The sequence below is a fragment of the Pseudorasbora parva genome, chromosome 21 (assembly GCF_024679245.1).
Source record: "Pseudorasbora parva isolate DD20220531a chromosome 21, ASM2467924v1, whole genome shotgun sequence".
Classification (NCBI taxonomy): domain Eukaryota; kingdom Metazoa; phylum Chordata; class Actinopteri; order Cypriniformes; family Gobionidae; genus Pseudorasbora; species Pseudorasbora parva.
This window is the reverse complement of record NC_090192.1, coordinates 22,909,851-22,925,537: the sequence shown is the minus strand read 5'-3', so window position 1 is coordinate 22,925,537 and position 15,687 is coordinate 22,909,851. Positions and strand designations below refer to the sequence as shown.

The following is a 15,687-nucleotide window of genomic DNA, read 5'->3' as shown; positions in this document are numbered from 1 at the left end:
GCTGCAGCTGTTGTGTGACAGATTATGCTAGACTTTTACTTTAAGTTACCCTGGGTTTTTAAATGATCCGGCATAAACAAGTGCATTGCATGGTGACAGCGCGTGCACGCATGTGAGACAGAGTGAGACAGAGCCAGCGCTGATTATGCAGATGTATTAGCAGATGAAGGTTATGTTTTTCTATTTCCTTTTAATTGTTGTTTTGGATCTGGCAACTATTAATTTACAAAATAAGCCAGTAAGCATGTGTAAGTTGTGTTTGTACCTCTGCAAATGTCCTGTCCTCTACAGAGTAGCTCACATAGGGCGAGTATGAGAGCATGTCAGGTCTGTCAATGTTGTAGATTGCTTTGATTTTAGGAAGAGCAGCCAGATCCTTGTAGTCCAGAAGTTCATCACCCAGTTTTGCCTAGAGAAAGAGCAACATTATAACTCCACCTTTTTCCTACACCCCATGACACTTTGCAAGAATTATGGGAGTAACTTCCGCTAAACCGTATACAATCAGTGAAAGGCTCGCTCTCTCACCTTCAACCATCAAGCTTTAGGATTAGGAATAAGCGTTAACAAATTGCTACAACAGACCCCAAAAGCTAGGTTCTTGCTTGTCATTTTTGACAGATAACAAATATTATATTTACGTTCTGGTGCACAATGCTAAAAGGGATAAGGGATAATTACATTTTAAAGCATCTGTGTGAAAACAAACCTGAAAAAAGAAAAAAAAGAAAAAAAAATGGAGAAAAAAATGTGATGTTCTTTATGCATTCCAGTGAATCATTCATGTAATATATTGTAAATTAAATAGGGAAAGCAGACCACAAATGTTCCGTATATGTTGTATTTTTGCATATTGTTACAGCAGAACACAAAGAAAACAGAAAAGAATCAGGAGGAAAAGAATGCAGCAAAAAAAAAGTTTTCTTCTAACGTCTTAAAATAAAACATAACAAAACATCCCAGAAGCCATATGATTTAAAATGATTGGTTTCAGTCTTTTTGAGTGGAAATCTCCAAACCGGACTCCCATAATTAAAAACGCAGTAGGCTCGTCAGGAAGAAGGTAGATAACTCTCACATGGTTATTCGTATGCTTGTGTGTTGCTGCCCACTGGTGGCAAACTTAAACAAGTGAAACGGAATAAAGCATGGAACTATTTTCAGATGTGCACTTACATAGATAACTCTGCTAGGGGAGCCTGAAGCACTGGAGGCAGGAGCAGAGGTGATGCTCTCAGAGGAGGTTCTCGTCACCTGGAAACAAAAACAAGGTAAGAAATATGAACTCTACGGCACTAAACCAGAAGGGGACAGCAAACAAAAAGACAGTAGAAAAACATAGTAAAGTTTTAGCACATTTTATTGACTCACATTTAGTATGAAATCATACTAAGTAATAGTCATGTTAAGTCTTAAAGTCTCTAAGTAATTTTCTATTTGACTGTTATATTGTATGGTAACAAAAATGTATCAGTCGTCACACAAGTTATGAAGGATTCAACAGAAAGGTAGAAAAAGTTTTGCCGTTAGGAACAATACTTTTTCTTTGCTTTGTCAAACATCTTGTTATACAGGAACGGATACACAGTAAACTGCAATAGTTTTATTAATTTTTTTAACTTACTTTTATGTAAAAGTAACTGTTACGTGCTAATTTAAAATAAAATTTGAGAAGATGGATTTCTCATTCAAATGCAGTATAATTATAAAATGTTGCAGTGTAAATAGCACATTGGACAAATGTAGAGTACTTAGAGGGAAAATGTACTCTGGCTGATGTTTATTGATATTGAAAAATGTAGTCTAAACTCTAGAGATTCTTCTTACAATATTATTAAAGCTTTTCCATTTTATAATGCACTCAGGTTCAATTCACAGTGTCTTCTCTATACCTTCACACCGGTGCGTCTCAATCATTTCCTTAGCTCCTGAGCTTGTGAATTAGTAGCCAACTAAAAATTGTACATTCCCATAATGTTCTCAGAATATCACCACTGGTGTCAAAGACCAGAACGTTCCAAGACGGTCATGATGTGGAGTTCTTTTAAAGTGTTCGGGGACATTACTTGGCGGACCATCACAGAAGGTCGTGAGAACGTCCCCTCCTATTTGGGTATACAGAGTACACTTAAGATCCACAAAAGATCTCACCCGTGGGGTCAAAATGATCACAAGAACAGTGAGCAAAAATCCCAGAACCACACCTAGTGAATGACCTGCAGAGAGCTCGGACCAAAGTAACAAAGGCTACCATCAGTAACACACTACACCGGCAGGGACTCAAATCCTACAGTGCCAGACCTGTCCACTTGCTTAAGCCAGTACAAGTCTGGGCCCATCTGAAGTTCGCTAGAGAGCATTTGGATGATCCAGAAGAGGATTGGGAGAATGTCATATGGTCAGATGAAACCAGAATAGAAATTTTTGGTTAAAACTCAACTTTTTGGAGGAGAAAGAATTGCGAGTTGCACTATACCTACTGTGAAGCATGGGGGTGGAAATGCTTTGGGGCTGTTTATCTGCAAAGCGACCAGGACAACTGATCCGTGTAAAGGAAAGAATAAATTGGGCCATGTATCACGCGATTTTGAATAAAAACCTCCTTCCATCAGCAAGGGCATTGGAGATGAAACGTGACTGCGTCTTTCAGCATGACAATGATCCCAAACACACAGCTCGGGCAACGAAAGAGTAGCTTCGTAAGAAGCATTTCAAGGTCCTGGGGAGGCCTAGCCAGTCTCCAGATCTTAACCCCATAGAAAATCTTTGGAAGGAGTTGAAAAACCGTGTTGCCCTGCAATAGCCCCAAAACATCACTGCTCTAGAGGAAATTGCATGGAGGAATGGGCCAAACTACCAGCAACAGTGTGTAAAAACCTTGTGGCGACTTACAGAAAATGTTTGACCTCTGTCATTGCCAACAAAGGGTATATAACAAAGTATTAAGATGAACTTTTGTTATTGACCAAATACCTATTTTCGATCATAATTTGCAAATAAAATCTTTAAAAATTTAGACAATGTGAAAGATTTTTTTCCTCATTCTGTCTCTCTTAGTTGAAGGAAACCTATGATAAAAATGACAGGCCTCTCATCTTTTTAAGTGGGAGAACTTGCACAATTGGTGGCTGACTAAATACTTTTTTGCCCCACTGTATATGTGCAACATTTCAGACGTAAATGAATTAGAAATGTTAGCTAGGTTTTGTTAATTACCAGTCTGGTGATATATGTTTATGGTTATATATAATTAAATAATGTTTTTTGAAGAAAAAAAAAATGTGCCAGATGTGTAGTGAGTTGACTCCCAAGATTTATGATTTGCACTTCAGAACCTTTGTTAAGGGAACATAGGGTGCTTTTCAATTCTTATTTTTGCAACCTCGTTTCCTTTCCACAGAGGAATTGAATCAAGTGAAATGATACATCCTCGATTTATATTACCAGTTATTATTAACATATTTATTATTTCATATTATATAGTATTTTAGTTTGTTTAATTTTCTTGTGCTTTGATATAATTCTGCAACTGTCCAGCAGTTGTTGTAATTTGACGTACATTTTTGTCTTGTACATGTAAACAATAATGATAATTATAATAATAATATTAGTGAATAAACTGTGGAAAGATGTAAAGGGGAGGCGAATGTATACTGCGCCACGTTTAGTTGATAAAACACTTCAGCAAAGGATCCACTTGTGTATCCACGCTCATGTCTCCTCAGGAAGCCTCCTCACCCCTCCATCCTCGCCCTTCTCGCGGTGCAATCAGAGAGTTGAGATGTCCTACAAGATGGCTGAGCTTGGTTTCCATGTCATAGGATGGAGGACGGAGGACTGCGGAAACGATGAGGGATATTGAGAAGCACCCCTTGAGATAATTCATGCTTCACGGTGCATTGTGGGACCTTTTAGGAATTAAAAGTTTTAGTGCACTGATAGGATTTTGCGATTGAGGCAACCCTTAAAATGGCCGGCTTCCTAATCACTGACTTAAGGACTTGGGAGCTGATTGAGACGCACCCTCATTTAGAGTATTTGTTCAGATGTTAAGACCTCTTGTTTGGTTCCTGATTTCTACTGAATGGGTGTGGCAGTAGCCTACGGTGGCCTGGCAGGTCCATTTTGGACCTCAGTGAGCATTCTATTAAAGCTGAAAGCAAGTCAGGAGGTAAGCCCATGCAGAGGGGAGTGGGCCGCATGTCACAAACCTGCTCAGGTACATTGGAATGGAGATCACTGAGCTGAATCCGCACCTGTTTCTGCAGGGAAAGGGTTGTTACATTGAAGCGCTTCCACATAATGCATACTGCCTTTGTTTAAGATCGATGGATTCCCTAGTAAATTATTTTGCATAGTATATTTCAGAGCATGTCAGCTACCTAAATCAGAGCTGATTTTCATTTTGTAACATCGCACATCTTTTTAGGTGCTGTCACTGATTCTAGTGGCTATGAAATAAAAACAATCATCATAGGCTTTTGTCTTTTTTGGTCTAATGACATCAAAAAGTGGGGGGAATTTACTAATCTAATCAGCTGAAAGTGGTGTTTGCACATTCTATCTGCATAGATTATGTGCCTGATTCACTTAAATTGCCCCTTTTATGCTATGTTAATGGATCTAATTTTGTTTAGGTCTCCGATAATAGGTTTACATGCATCCAAAGTTAAGAAAACAAATTTTCTCATACTATACATTGCAGCATCACCTCTTTTCTCACAGTGTTCGATACGATTTGATCAAGGGTCTCTCTAAACTCCTCCTTTGCAAGCCTACCCTGCTGTGATTTGTCAGATGACCCAGTCTGTTGTGATCGGTGTACTGCCTACAGTGTGTTGGACTGACACTCTCGTGTCTTTTGGGACACAAACTACATTTATCAAGCACTTTCAAGATCTTTGAAAAGCAAGTTTGTTGAAAAAGGTGCAATATATGATAAGCCTCATTTACATAAAGATAATGACTCAGATCGTTTCAGATCATTTAGCTCCTAGTCAAATTGGATTGCAGTTACCTTACTCTTCTCCTCCATACGTGCTGCCTGTCTGCAAGGAGGATGCCAGATGGAAGAACCTATGAAAGAGAAAGCAAAACATAACTAAAATGTCCATTCAAAAAAAATGCAGTGGCCCTACAGTATTTGCCACTTAAGTCCAGTGTTGGGTAAGTTACTCTAAAAAAGTAATTAATTACTAGTTACTAATTACATCTTCAATAGTGTAATTAGATTACTGTACAAATTACTCTTTCCAAAAAGTATTTAATTACGTATTACTAATTACTTTTTAATTACTTTCTAAATCCTATATCAACCTCGGGTTAAGCAATTCAATGTTAGACATGAAACGGCTCTTTAAATTCATTCAAATAAATAATAAAACTACATAACTTACTCTTATTAACTGACCAAAGTATTACAAATGTGAGAAGGACACATAAAAACATGCATTTTAAAGTTAGACTTTAAATGTTGATGTTAAGTCCACTATTGTATTATGTATAATTATATTTAGTATTTAGTTCAATTACATCAGAAGTAACTGTAATTAAATTACAGAAAAAATAAAAGTAATCCCTTACTTTACTTACTAATCCCTTTAAATTTACTTAATTTCACACTAAATTAATATTTCACAATATTACTAATCTACTGATTGTGATCAAACAAATACAGCCTTGGTTACCATAAGACTGCTTTCAAAAATATAACAAAATATTGCAGACCCCAAACTTTTGAACAGTAGTGTAGATTTTTTTTTTTTGTGGGCCCACATTTCTTAATTCAACTTAAATTATTTAACATAATTTGTCTATCTTAGGTGTTAGCATGCTTATACACTGCTCAGGCATAACATTATGACCACTGACAGATGAAGTAAATAACACTGATGAGCTCCATCACGACACCTGTTAGTGGGTCAAAGCCTCAAAGTAAATGTGTTAGAAGCAGGAAAATAGGCAAGCATAACGATTTGAGCGAGTTTGACAAGGGCCAAATTGTGATGTTTGGACAACTAAGTGGGGTGTTCCTGGTCTGCAGTGGTCAGTATCTGTCAAATGTGGTCCAAGGGAGGAACAATGGTGAACCAGTGACAGGGTCATGGGCGGCCAAGGCTCATTGATGCACGTGGGGAGTGAAGGCTGGCCTGTGTGGTCCAATCAAGAAGATGAGCTACATTAGCTCAAATTGCTCAAGAAGAAGGTAATGCTGGTTCTGGTAGACAGGTGTCAGAATACACAGTGCATCGCAGTTTGTTGCGTATCGGGCTGGATAATGCAGACCAGTCAGGTTTCCCATGCTGATCCCTGTCCACAACCAAAAGCGCCAACAGTGGGCATGTGAGCATCAGAATGGACCACAGAGCAATGGAAGAAGGTGGCCTGGTCTGATTAATCACATTTTCTTTTAAATCACATGGATGGCCGTGTGTCGCTTATGCTTACTTAGGGAACACATGGCACCAGGATGCACTATAGAAAGAAGGCAAGCCGGCGGAGGCAGTGTGATGCTTTAAGCAATTTTCTGCAGGGAAATCTTGGGATGTTATCCTCCATCAATGTGGATGTTACTTTGACACGTACCAACTACCTAAGCATCGTTGCAGACCATGCAAACCTTTTCATGGAAACTGTATTCCCTGGTGGCTGTGGCCTCTTTCAGCAGGATAATGCGCCCAGCCACAAAGCACAAATAATTCAAGAATGGTTTGAGGAGCGCAACAAGGACTTGAGTTGTTGATTTGGCCTCCAATTTCCCCAGATCTCAATCAAGGATCTGTGGGATGCAATAAAAAAAAAAACAGGTCCAATCCATCTTGGTGCCAGACACCACAGCACACCTTCAGGGGTTTAGTGTAGTCCGTGCCTCCACGGGTTAGGGCTGTTTTGGCAGCAAAAGTGGGACCAACACAATATTATAACAGAGGTATATACCCCTATATAAACTGCCATTCATAAACAAAGAAATACAGTAATCCACCCTTAGAATGAGTCAGCAGTCTTTTATTTTATTTCAGCCAGATTGAAAAAACGCTTCAACTAATTCTGCTACCTAAAAGCAGAGTCTTGTCCACATCTGACTATAAATCTCCTTATAGTGCAGTGCAGTGTGTTTCTTTGCTAAATCTTTGCACTGTGCGTTTCTTTGCACTGTGCAGAGTTCAGTGAGAGACTGAATTATTGCAATGTTTGAAGAAAAATAAAAGCTTTTTCTTTATAATTTAAATTGGATGTGACTGGTGTGAGCTTTTGGCTATATGACTTTTTATTGCTTTATTATTAAATAGAAAACAAACTATTATTTATGTTCTTGTCAGTACAGATACTGTGCTTTCTTAAGCATACAACTCCAAGCACACAAATACATACTCTATACCTAAATTGTATTCAAAAATCCTCAGCAATACACCCCAGCTGTGTCTGAACCACCTGTCTGGTTTCATAGTCTAAAATTAAAGAATTTTGCAGAGAAAATGTTTCCTGCAGCATTCTGACACAAATCATCAAATGAAATCTCCACAACAAATCAAATTTCTTCATTTATTCAAGAATATTACAAACAGATTTGAGAGGCACAGATAATAAATCCCTCATGATAATAAGGCTCCATCCCTTTTATTAATTATTTGTGATCCAAATGGATTGTCTAGACATCTTTTTTTTTAAATATATTTTGTCAACTTTGATCATTTATTCCATTCAAGCACTCGGATATTGTTATACCATTAAAGTCTTCATGAAATCGAAATTAACCCTATTTACTTTGTTAGCACGCATTACCAGTCTTTGGGTGAACAATTATTCTGTGCAAGTTAATACACAGAAAATACATTTTGTCGCAGTAATCAAAATTTGAAAAGTTATTTCCAGTCTGGAATGGCGTTCCTTCTCAGATGAGGGCAGTTTGAAGGCTCGGGTTTGAATATCCTTTACCACTCCCTTCCAACCGTTCGTCTGCTAAGAGCGAGATGGAGAGGAGGAGCGCTGAAGTAAAACCCTGCCCTCTATTCAATATTCCTAACAGTTGAAAATACGTCACAGCACTGAAGAAAACTCAGCTACTACCGGTTCACCAGGTCTTTAAAGTTACACTGTGTAACTTTTTTAGTTTATTCTTAGCTAAAAACACTTACTTCTTTCAAAAATATATGTGCTTATTAAAGTATATTTACTCCTTTCAAGTAATAAAGTATTCTCGTAAGTTTATAATATGCCATTGAAAATACATACGGGTGAGGGGTTCGAATGCCGGTCGCCATGTTGGTCCTCCATCTTGAAAGTACATTAGCCAAAGAGGGACATACCCGTAAATTCAAGCTTCGCCTTTCGCGTTTTAACACTCGATGGCACCGTGTCGAAAGTGAAGAGGGTGACTACCATGTTAATCTTGGACTAAATCGGCCACCGTAGGAGTTGAAACGAAATTGGAATTGAGAGGAACAGAAACTAATATTCACTGGATGGTCATATACCTTTACACCGCTAGAGGGGGGAAAATATCACACAGTGTCGCTTTAAAGTATGTACTTGGTTACTATTATACAGTTTTTTCTTATAAGTATTATTATAAGTAAAATGGTTTTATTGTAGTGTAGGATTTGTGTGAATAACATTCCAGGATCACAATCAAACCTTTTCATCATATAGATTTGATGAGATTTAAGTTACCTTGCAGGTACATCTCCTCGCCCTCCCCAAACATCTGTTCACAGCGTGCACATCTGGCACATGTGGGATGGTAGTGTTTTTCTCCAGCCTGTAAAAGATAAACAGAGCACACATTAGTCATTCAACTCCACTGCAGGAAATTATGAAAATGAACTCAAAGGAATATGTATTTTTTCACATGGATAGAATATATAGACTAAATCTGTCATGATTCTCCGAACAATGTAATTCATTGATTTACTCCCCAAATAATGCAGGTTATCTTACATTCAGATGCTAGAGAAAAACTGGTTTGCACTAACCATGTTTGAACAGTAGAGGGAACACAGACAGAGGAGCTGCCACACTTCTCTTCTTATGGTACATTAATTTCATTGTAAAACTTTGACCAGACCACTATACACAAAATTACTTTCCTTATTGCTTGAGTGACTCTGCCTCAGCAGGTTAAATGTACTATGCTTTTACATAAGCAATGACAAATTGAAAAGGTAAAAAAAAAACTTTTCTAAATGTAAAATATAATATATATTTTAGTTCCTTTTGACCCTTGGGTAAAAGACAAACAGAAAAATAATATGCCATACATTAACTGTATTGTCTTATATTTAAATATCAACCACAACAAAAATATATAATGTAACATTAATGTATAAAAGATAATGTCTTGTCCTTATATTTTCTCTAGATTTCTATTAATTTATATGATAATTCAACATTTTTGTGTTTCAGGCTGTAGTTTTGTAATTTTCCTTTAAATATTTGGTGTTTAAAAGTGGCGATTGCATGGCAGTCTATGCATGGTCAAAAAACTTTCAGATTTCATCAAACATATCTTAACTTGTTTTCCGAAGATAAACAAAAGTCTCATGGGTTTTTAACGACATGAGAGTGATTAATAATCACAGAATATTCATATTTGGGTGAACTAACCCTATAAGGTAAGCGGTAATGGTTTAGTTTGAGGTAAATAGCTGTAGACTGGTCCATCTACTCTGAGATAGTACAGATTTGTAAAATCGATTTCATCTTTTAGATTTTCCTAATATATTTCATCAACCATTATTAAGCCATAAAGGACTCATCTATGATTGGAAATGTTCAGCATGCTGCATTGTGCTGCTTTTAGTGTTCAAAGCAGATGCTGATTCAATTTTATGTGCATCATAACCTGCACTGGAAAATCTACTCAGCCTCCTTCTCCTCCTCCTCAAAGGCCATCCTCTTTGAACACAGCTACAGTCCTGCCACTGGAAATGTCATGACATTTCAGGTTCAGATACGATTCCCAATCAGTGCAACAGAGTAAATTGGGCCTAAAAAAACACTACTTTTTTCTCTTTCTGTTTCCCTCTGAGCAGTTATACAAATGGAACAAACAGTTTAAAAAAACACACACATATGCAATAAAAAATGTACCTTTGATAACCTCAATACCCCGATGGTGTCTAAGCTTGTAAATGGGCAATACTCCTGAAAGGTGAGCTAATTATTCTTGCTAACATAAGGATACCTGTATCAGCTAGTCTTCAGTTCATGTAAAAAATGTTGCCGAGGGCAAAAGGATATGCCAAGATACCATTTTGCATGACTTCATTTATTTCACATCTGCTTAAATCACTTGGCATGGCAGTTGTGTAGTTAAAAATACCATCCCAAACTATGATGTCACACAGTGACTCAATCTAATTCTGGGTTACTAAGAGAAGGTGGCAGTGCCAATAGGACATAGTGACTAATAGCAACAGTGTGCAACTTCTGAAAAATATTTAACACACACATAAACGCACAGATTTATAGAGCTTTAAGGAACACAAAGCTGTACATCTTTATGACAATATGAAATGCACAAATAACATGTTGATTTACAAGCAATATTTAGCCATATGAGACCAAATGGGAAAAAGCTGATAAAAAGAACAACTACATCAATACGGTGCTTGTTAGGGTGTAACAAAATAACTGTTTAAAGTAAAATGAGGAAGAGTTGGCACGTAAGAACAAAAGAGAGTGAACAAAACAGAAAAAGTGAAAGGGAGATGCAATATGAGGAGATGAGTTTGTTCTATACTATAATTAGGCTTTAGAGGGGTTTTGAAATGACTGTCTGAGATTCTCTTTGTAAACACCCACTCAGCTTCTGCCCCCTCCAACATGACCACTGGGATTTTAGAGTACAGGCTCTGAGATGAGAATAAAAGCCTCTCACACACACACACTCAATGAAAAGATGGGATAAAACGCAAACAAATATTAGGGGCAACAATACTAAAATCAACATGAAACAACCCAAATGGATTTGCAACCCATTTTACTTGTTAAAGTGAATAGACCAAAAATATTGATGACTCATCCAGCAATAGGCTGATTTTTGTCTAATCAAATGTTCTTTAGAACAAGAATGTCCCTCCCCTTGATTCATGGCTGTGATGTAATTAAGGGCTATTGGCTATTTAAAAAATGCGATGAGCTCTTCAATCTATCCCACCCAAAACAGAGTTGTTATTGTTACCTAAACTTACTGGAAAAACTGTAAAAAAAATTAAGCTAAATAGAAATATACAGTCAAAGCAAACTGTATTCAGACACCTTCAACATTTTCTCACATTATCCCTATAGTTTAGTAGCTTACTAAAATATGACAAGAGAGTTAATCTGTCAGAACAAATGAATCTTGATAATGTCAGATAACTTTGATAGAAAGATATGTAATGGATTACAATCAACCAATCAGCTGTCAGCTGTTAAATTTAAGTACACAATTAGATAATACCAATAAGGTCAAACAATAACCAAGCATTTTGTTCAGTTTGTGCTGTAAAAAGTCGCATTAGCAATTAGAGAAAAAACACTTAAGCAGAACACGGTCAGGTCAAAGTATCTGAAAAATGTTGGTCCCAAATTGTTTGCTGATAGTCCACTGTATGAATAATTTTTGGGTATAATATTTCACAGTTTATTATATATTAAAATTATATCTGGTTTCTGAATAATTTTTGGCTTGTCTGTATATTTTTAAACTAATAAAAAAATGACAAAAGCACATACAATTACAACAACTTAAAACAGAAATAAAATGAAAACATCTGCAGCCAATTTAAATATATTAAATAAATGCTACAATAATAAATCATTAAATATAATAATAAATACTACAATAATACATAACATTTTAATAAGAAAGCATCAATATTCAACAATTTTCTGGTCTTTAAAGAAGAAAATGTGGTCCATTTTGATTTCATGCTGACTTTAAGCATTGTTAACAATATAATTATGCCATCCATTCATCTACTTCCATCAATTGAAGAATCCATTCATTAAAGAACCACTGCCAAATAGTAAAGATTTCTTCCAACCTCAAGTACTTTTCCAGTGATATATTTCTTGCAGGTATCACACTGGATGCCAAACATGGCGTGGTAGTCTGCCTCACAGTAAGGGATCCCATCCCTATAGAACAACAACACACATTACATTAGATGCATGTAATTTCCTTTGGTGACAAGCCACACACAAGCACCCATCTACACATTCACACATAACAGGAAGAGTGGGACTAACTTGCTGATATATTCTGCATTAAGCACTTTATTGCACACTTTGCACTTGAAGCAGCCAAGGTGCCAGTGCTTGTCCAACGCCACCAGAGACTGCTCATTTTTAAACTCCTTTCCACAGCCACAGCAATCTGCAGAGAGAATGAGACAAAAGTCTAGTGTAGTACTAATGAAACGGCAGAGAGAGCTGTCATTGCAGACATTTCGGAAATGAATGAGTAAGAGAGAGGGTGTACAAGTAAGAGAATAACATATAATGGAAGTAGATAGCAATGAAAAAACACAGAGAACTTACTGTACACAGCCTGTGGGGGTGCCGTGCTGTTGACTGGTACAGGCTGAGTGCATTTCTCACAAACGCACTCCTTCCCATTAAACGTCACGCGGTCCCCAGCTGGAAATGGCTGCCTGCCAGAAATACACACACACACACACACACACACACACACACACACACACACACACACACACACACACACACACACACACACACACACACACACACACACACACACACACACACACACACACACACACACACACACACACACACACACACACACACACAGTCAACTCAACATTTACCAAGGTTATTGTTGGCTCAACATTACCAAAGTCACTTTCATATGAGGATGAACTTTAACCTAGTTTTTATGAAACAATTTTAAATTAGGCTCAGATGTATGGGCACTATATATGTGAAAAACTCACAACAGGGTGACAAAACTAAACATTTGAGCATATTCGCAGGTTGCAAAAAATTCCCTTTAAAATTTCCCTGCTTTGTTAATCTTTTAAAATATCAATCAAAGAACTAAGCATAAGCAAAGGCAGATACATTCTTAAAGGGTTAGACCGTTTGTCCCCAAAATTTCATTTAAAAGTTTAGTTCACCCCAAATTTTTTATTCTGTTATTAATTACTCACTCTCATGTCGTTTCAAACCCGTGAGACCTTCGTTCATCTTTGCTGAAATCTGAGAGCTCTCTCACTCCTCTATAGACATCAATTTAATTACCAGGCCCAGAAAGGTAGTAAAAACAAAAATAGTTGTTAAAATAGTCCATGTGGCTCCATTGGATCAACCTTAATTTAATGAAGTGACCAGAATATTTTTTTTGTGCAAATAACACATTTATGCAACAATTTATCCTCGTCTGTGCCAGTCTCCAACGTAGTTTATGTTGTATATACAGTGCAAAGTTTCCCTAGCGTAGAAATCTAGACGCACCCTAGCGGCAGCAAATCTAATCTGCTGCAAGTGTCATCTAGCAACTCTCAAAACAGTTCTGAGCTGTAAAAACCAAACTCTGGTCAGGCCAATCACATCGTGTATAGAGTCGGTGGGCGGGGCTTAACATAACAATGGCAAAGTTGCGCTTGCGTGCTTCTAGTAAACACAGAAGCTTTGACCGTGACTCTGGAAGACTTGTTGTTGAGCTTTTCTCTGAGAAAAGAACAAAGAACGGCACTGAAGTCATTCTTAAAAAGGGAAGATGTGTTCTGAGTTTGCCAACCGGATACATCGAATGTTTAATCTATCAACAAGCACTGCTTCACCTTCATTGCTCTGGTTGGTTGTAGCGCTATACAATTGTGTGCAGAGGGAGATCCAATGGTCAGAAAGCTGACTCGCCATTGGCTAACTGCTGCTTCAGCATCACATGCATGTGTTGTGGTGCTCATGTGAACAGCATCAACCAATGGTGAGCCAGTGTTCTGACGTAGAATTAGGAAGCGCTAGTTAGCTTTTTGTTAGTTTTTTGTGCACAAAAAGTAAAAAGTGGTAATTGAATAGCTGTATAGAGGGTCCAGAAAGCTCTCGGATTTCATAAAAAAATATCTTAATTTGTGTTCCGAAGATGGGCGGAGGTCTTGCAGGATTGGAACGACATGATGGTGAGTAATTAACGACATTCATTTTACGGAAAGCAATGGGGACAGATGCTGTCAGACATCTAATGTTAAAAAAAAGCATCATATAAGAAGGCAAAAAGACATGTGCACAAGTCCTTTACCAGTGACTGATTTAATGAAAAACATCCACTTCTCAGTTGCAATAATAGGCATACTGTAACTTATTTGAACATTTGCATATTCAAACTGCCACATCACAACCAGTTATTACACACATGACAAACATTATTGGCGTCAGACCTGCTACAACAGGTCTCTGCATATAATAGTTTAATATACACAAACATAAAAAGAGATTTCAGAGCTGTGGCGAGGGGTATTTTGTGTGGAAAAAGTACTTATATTTCAGACTGTTTTCACTCAAAACACTCATTCAGAACACCTATAGAAGTGTCACATATAAAGCGATCTTCTTTTGGACTACATTTATGCAGCTTTTTTTTCAAATTACAATCAGTTTTATTGTTTTAAAATAACTATATTAAATATAATATATACTTTTAAATAAGTATAATAACTATTATATTGACTAACTGCAGTATAAACTATTTAAATGCATTGTGTAGCTAAAACCTAAATGAATTAAGTAAGATCTGATTTTATTTGAAACCATTATAACATTTATGCTCAATGAATAGGGTAGGGGTAAGACCTCTTGGTTGAGTGAAGCAGGTCTTCATGAGGCTTAATGGCACAGGTTCAATTATATCTGGCTGATAGTTCAGTATGAAAGCTGATGATATCACGGTATGTTGATCATCAGCTCTCTTGCTCTCATCACCCAATGGAAGAGTAAATGTCTAAGTCCTATATTAACACACCCCTGGATGATTTTGAATTTAAAATGGATGTGCTAGCCAATTTTACGCCAAACTCTTTGTGATGGATGTTGATTGTCTGTTTTTCCTGGTATAATAATGAATACTCTGTTCATGTGGTTGTTGGCCCAATTTAGTTCATTTAGAGCTACTTTGCAGACCTCTGTTCACACCTACTAGCTTGCCATTAAAGTTATAATAATAGCAGTGACAATCAGTTCTAACTGGCAAACACAGAAATGCTATGTGTTGGAATAGGCTGGATAGAGTCATCCATAGTAAGTACAAATGAGATATTTACGAGGTGATTTAACATCCAGTCGCACCCAAGATACCAAATGGGTACACTGTGTCCACAGAAACATGGGCATCACTATGGAAATGTAGGAGGGACTCGTCCCGAGCAACATGTCACATGCACATACACAACATCCATTCAGAGACTGAGGGACACCCTACACCACTCTGGAAATAAGTGGCCTGGGAGCGGAGCATACACTTAACATTCTTCCTGAAAGCTGATGGGTGCCCTTTCCTTCCGCTCCCTCAGTAACAAGACTGCCTTACCATAAAATTCACTCACACACGCAGTCAGTGGCAGAACCTTTCGAAATTATATAATTATCATATGACATGATAAATTTAAGCAATATCGAGTAACATATTTTTTTTCCTAAATAGCACGAGTGCAAATGTGATATTGATTTTATACAACAGGAAGT

At 37.3% G+C, this 15,687-nt stretch overlaps 1 protein-coding gene across 1 annotated transcript in view; it reads right to left on the bottom strand.

Moving 5' to 3' along the window:
- ablim2 (actin binding LIM protein family, member 2) overlaps positions 1 to 15,687 on the bottom strand; it is an 84,978-nt gene that overhangs the window by 25,155 nt on the left and 44,136 nt on the right. Inside the window, exons 4-10 of the mRNA XM_067430412.1 lie at positions 12,526 to 12,638; positions 12,235 to 12,361; positions 12,030 to 12,123; positions 8,671 to 8,758; positions 5,018 to 5,076; positions 1,177 to 1,254; positions 266 to 409 (exon numbers count right to left, since the gene is read on the bottom strand). Of these exons, the coding sequence (XP_067286513.1) occupies positions 266 to 409; positions 1,177 to 1,254; positions 5,018 to 5,076; positions 8,671 to 8,758; positions 12,030 to 12,123; positions 12,235 to 12,361; positions 12,526 to 12,638 (703 nt within the window). The remainder of the gene's footprint in view (positions 1 to 265; positions 410 to 1,176; positions 1,255 to 5,017; positions 5,077 to 8,670; positions 8,759 to 12,029; positions 12,124 to 12,234; positions 12,362 to 12,525; positions 12,639 to 15,687) is intronic.